Source organism: Pelodiscus sinensis, chromosome 27 (genome assembly GCF_052426305.1).
Source record: "Pelodiscus sinensis isolate ZL-2025 chromosome 27, ASM5242630v1, whole genome shotgun sequence".
Classification (NCBI taxonomy): Eukaryota; Metazoa; Chordata; order Testudines; family Trionychidae; genus Pelodiscus; species Pelodiscus sinensis.
In genome coordinates this window covers 3,813,816-3,817,393 of record NC_143078.1, presented here as the reverse complement: position 1 = coordinate 3,817,393, position 3,578 = coordinate 3,813,816, and the positions used below count along the sequence as shown (strand labels likewise).

The 3,578-nt window shown below is 52.5% G+C and overlaps 1 protein-coding gene across 4 annotated transcripts; it reads right to left on the bottom strand.

The window, feature by feature from the left end:
- Positions 1-7: 7 nt before the first annotated feature.
- C27H1orf74 (chromosome 27 C1orf74 homolog) lies at positions 8-3,366 on the bottom strand. Of its 4 annotated transcripts, none has more exons than XM_075910054.2 (2): positions 3,076-3,366; positions 8-2,196 (listed from the first exon to the last, which is right to left on the bottom strand). In XM_075910054.2, exon 2 carries the CDS (start codon positions 2,074-2,076, stop codon positions 1,276-1,278), a length of 801 nt encoding a protein of 266 aa, XP_075766169.2. In that variant the 5' UTR covers positions 2,077-2,196; positions 3,076-3,366; the 3' UTR covers positions 8-1,275. The 4 variants fall into 4 exon arrangements, with proteins under 4 accessions (XP_075766169.2, XP_025038234.2, XP_014426861.2 ...); XM_025182449.3 differs by having other exon boundaries at positions 8-2,206; positions 2,934-3,365; XM_014571375.4 differs by having other exon boundaries at positions 2,934-3,365.
- Between the last annotated feature and the right edge of the window lie 212 nt (positions 3,367-3,578).

The window sequence follows — 3,578 nt, the reverse complement described above, 5'->3', positions numbered from 1 at the left end:
GCTGGGGCTTGGTTTGTTTTTTTTAATTGGACAGTTCCATGTCTGCGTGGCAGCAACTGTACGTTTTTATTGCATAGAAACAGACACGTAAAACCTCTCATTGCTGGGGAAAGAACTTGAAAGTAGACAGTAAACCCTGAGCCCCATTTCTCTCTGCCAAGACGGCCTCAGTTCTTATCCAGTTCCTCTTCCCCTCCCACACCCCTGCCATCCTCCAATCCGGACAAAGCAACAGAGGTTGCTGATTTGTTTTTAATTACGTGTGGGGAGAAAAACTGAGCAATGTCAATACTGACTTGTTAATCTAAGTCAGCGCTGGTGCTTCCTGAAATGCCTTTAACCGCCAAGTTCTGCTGCTTGGAGAACAGCCCGTATCTCAGATGCAAACACACAGTCGTGCCGTTACCCAAGTAGTCTCTCAGAGGCAGGTTACATTCGGTAATGTAGTAACAATATTTATCAAACTTCACCTATTCAAAGCACTGTCCGCATAAGGAGTCTTTTTTTTTAATCCTCACAATGCTTCCAGGAAGTAAATATCGCCATTTTACAGACGGGGAAACCGAGTCACATAGGGGAGAAAAATGTCACCAAGCGGAGCCAGAGATAAAACCGGAATTAGGCCCCATAGCTTCTTGCCTCCTGCCCCTGTGCACACTCCTTAGGAGCAGGGGTTCATGCGATAGGGCAGGGATGGAATTACCACTGGCCTATGTGGAAGGCAGAAGGAGGTGGAGTTCCATTGTGCCATTAGCGTGAGGTCACTAGGCCCTGCCCTGCAAACACACGTTGGTATAAGTGCACCACTCAGGGGGTGCACCAGCCATGCTCCTGGGGTACAGAGCGCTGTGCTGACTAGGGACGTAAAATCCTCGTTAACCGGTTAAAGACTCACTGGGGTGAGCTGGTGCACCCCTCTCTCCCCCCAACAGGCAGGGGCTACTCCAGCCTGGCCTGAGCACTGCAGCCGGAGGGGGGGTCCACTGCGAGGAAGAGGCTGCTCCGGACACCTGAGCAGCACCTGCCTGCGGCATGCCCGGGTCTGCCATGGACAGGGGCTGCTCTGTACAACCGGAGCCCCATGGGTTAACCTTAACCAGTAAGCATCCCCCGTGAAGGGTGAGGGTTACTGGTTCACCAGTTAACCATTCACATCCCCAATGTCAGCAGATGAACCTTTGTCTATACCGGAGTGTTAAGAGTGCCACTCAAATGTCATGCCTCGACCCCGCCCTCCCCTCCAACCTGTAAGGAAAAGAAATGAAGCAACTAGATTTACAGAGCAACCGCAGGGAGAGAAACCACCTCTGTGGAGATACAGAGGTTTGCAAAGTCATTCTGTGCACTAAACGCGTCCTTCAGGTTTCCACTCCAGGCATCCAGCCCCTCCTTCATGGCAAGATACAGGTTCTCTGGGACGCTGAAGGAATAAATTCGAACTCGGAGGTCTTTACTTATCCTACAGCACAAGGCCTGGACAGTAAAAACTCTCAGTGGGGTCAGAGACAAACAGTTGTCAAACCCGCGCTCGGTGGTGAAAGTGTAGGAAGCCGGGTAGCCCAGGAGAGCACCAAAGATGGTGCACAGATTCCAGTCCGCAGAGAAGATGTCACTGGTGGTGACTGGCTGGGATGAGACACCTGCCAGGGTTTGAACATGAACCAGTATTTCAGCAATGTGGCCTCTGATAGACTCCACGTATTCTGGCGCACAGTGCCCGGGACACGTCCGAGAAGCTGAGACGTCGACGAAGGGCACTTGGTTTGTAAGTAGCAGCGTCTCCAACCACCGTGCGGTCTTCTCCAGGTTGAGTATCAGGACGTTGCCTGCTATGTTTAGAAGGTGCAGCCGATGCCTCGTCAGGCCGATGCTGTGGACCTGCTGAAGGTAGCTCTCGATTTTGTCTACTCCGACTGAACTGTAATCGTACAAGACAGCAGGTTTCAATCCAGAAGCTACAGCTAAGATCTCCCCAGCCAGGTGCAAGGAGTCAGCCGGAGACAAACCTTTCTTCCTCCCTGGTCTCAGGTTCTGCTGAGCTGCCGCAATTAGCGACTGAGGTGACAGAGTTGCCATCTGCTTTCTAGCTTCGGGATTATTTGGGAGCTGGCTGATCCAGAATGAAATCTTGAATCATGGTTCTCTACACCACCACAATCTGCTTTTCTATAGCATTCTGCTGCCCTGAGTCACTTCCTGAAAGACACTGAAATAGACATTAGTATTTTAAAGGAATCTGATGTATTTGTGAACTTCAGAAAGTTAAGACCAACAAGCAGTCATATGATAGATCAATAGATAGGTAGATAGATTCATGAGCTTTCGTGGGCACAACCCACTTCAGATGAGTGGAACAAAAGCTTTTGGGTTTTTTTTTTTTTGTTAGTCTCTAAGGTGCTAAGGGACCACTTGTTTTACCCCTCTGAGACTTTTAAACATATATATATCATATCAGTGGTCTTCATGGGCAAAACCTACTTTTGCTTTGCCCTTGAAAGCTCATGATATCATATATTTGTTTGTGTCTAAGGTGCCATGGGATCATTCATTTTTAAAGTTGCAGACTAACACAGCCACCCCCTGAGACTTTGGAAAGTCAGATTGGGTTTTTTTCTGGCTTTAATGCCCGCACAAGGAAATATACCCCACAAATCCTCATTTTTACACCTTTTCACCCTTGTGAGAACTAATAAAACCCCATTCAATCCCATCTATCCTGAACAGGGCAGAGACAAAAATGCCTTATTCCGACCTACTTTCTAACAAAGATTCTTGGGACAGTACTCTTTTCCCACCACCCTCTAGAAGCAATCTAGGGACTCCACTCCAGGTTTGGGGGCTTTAAGAGACGGAGGAGAACACCACAAAGGACAGCCCTACAGTTTAGAGCAGCAGGGACAGGATACAAGCCCCTGACGCTGGAGATCTCGCACCTGGAGTCCAAGAGCTGCAAAATATTTGCTGGTGGCAGCAGGGTCTCCTCCTTACTCCCAACTGGACCAAAGCGCACAGGCGAGGGGATGAAAGGGAAGCCCCGGAAAGCCAGCATCGCAGAGCGGGCTGTCCTTAGCCTACCTCTGCATGCAACCCTCCGCCCGGGGACCCCAGCCCGGCGCGGGTCAGTGTCCCCAGGAGCCCCGCCTGCGCGCGGGCGCAGGATGCGCGTGCAGTCCGCGCTGCGCGTGCAGGGAGCGCCCGGGAGCGTCCCCGCTGCGGGAAGCCGGGAGCAAGGGGTGGGGACCGGCTCAGGCTTCCGCTTCCCGCATCAACAGAGGCCGGGCGAGCCTGCCCTTAAAGGGACAGGACAGGCTGTGCTAGGCGGGCGCACGCTCCTTGCAAGCTGCGCTCAGCCGGCCCCAGAGCAGGCTGCATCGCAGCCCTGGCCGGCAGGGGTCCCGCGGCAGAGATAGCCCCCCCCCCCCACATCGCACACGGGAAAAACACACTGTCCCTGTTGCATTGCGGGCTTGGCGGCTGGGGTGGCATCGCAGGGGCATCCCGGAGGATAAAGCCTAGGGCTGCACCAGCAGCGGCCGAAGCACCTTGCAAAGCTCCCTCGAGGGCGATTTTCCTGGGGA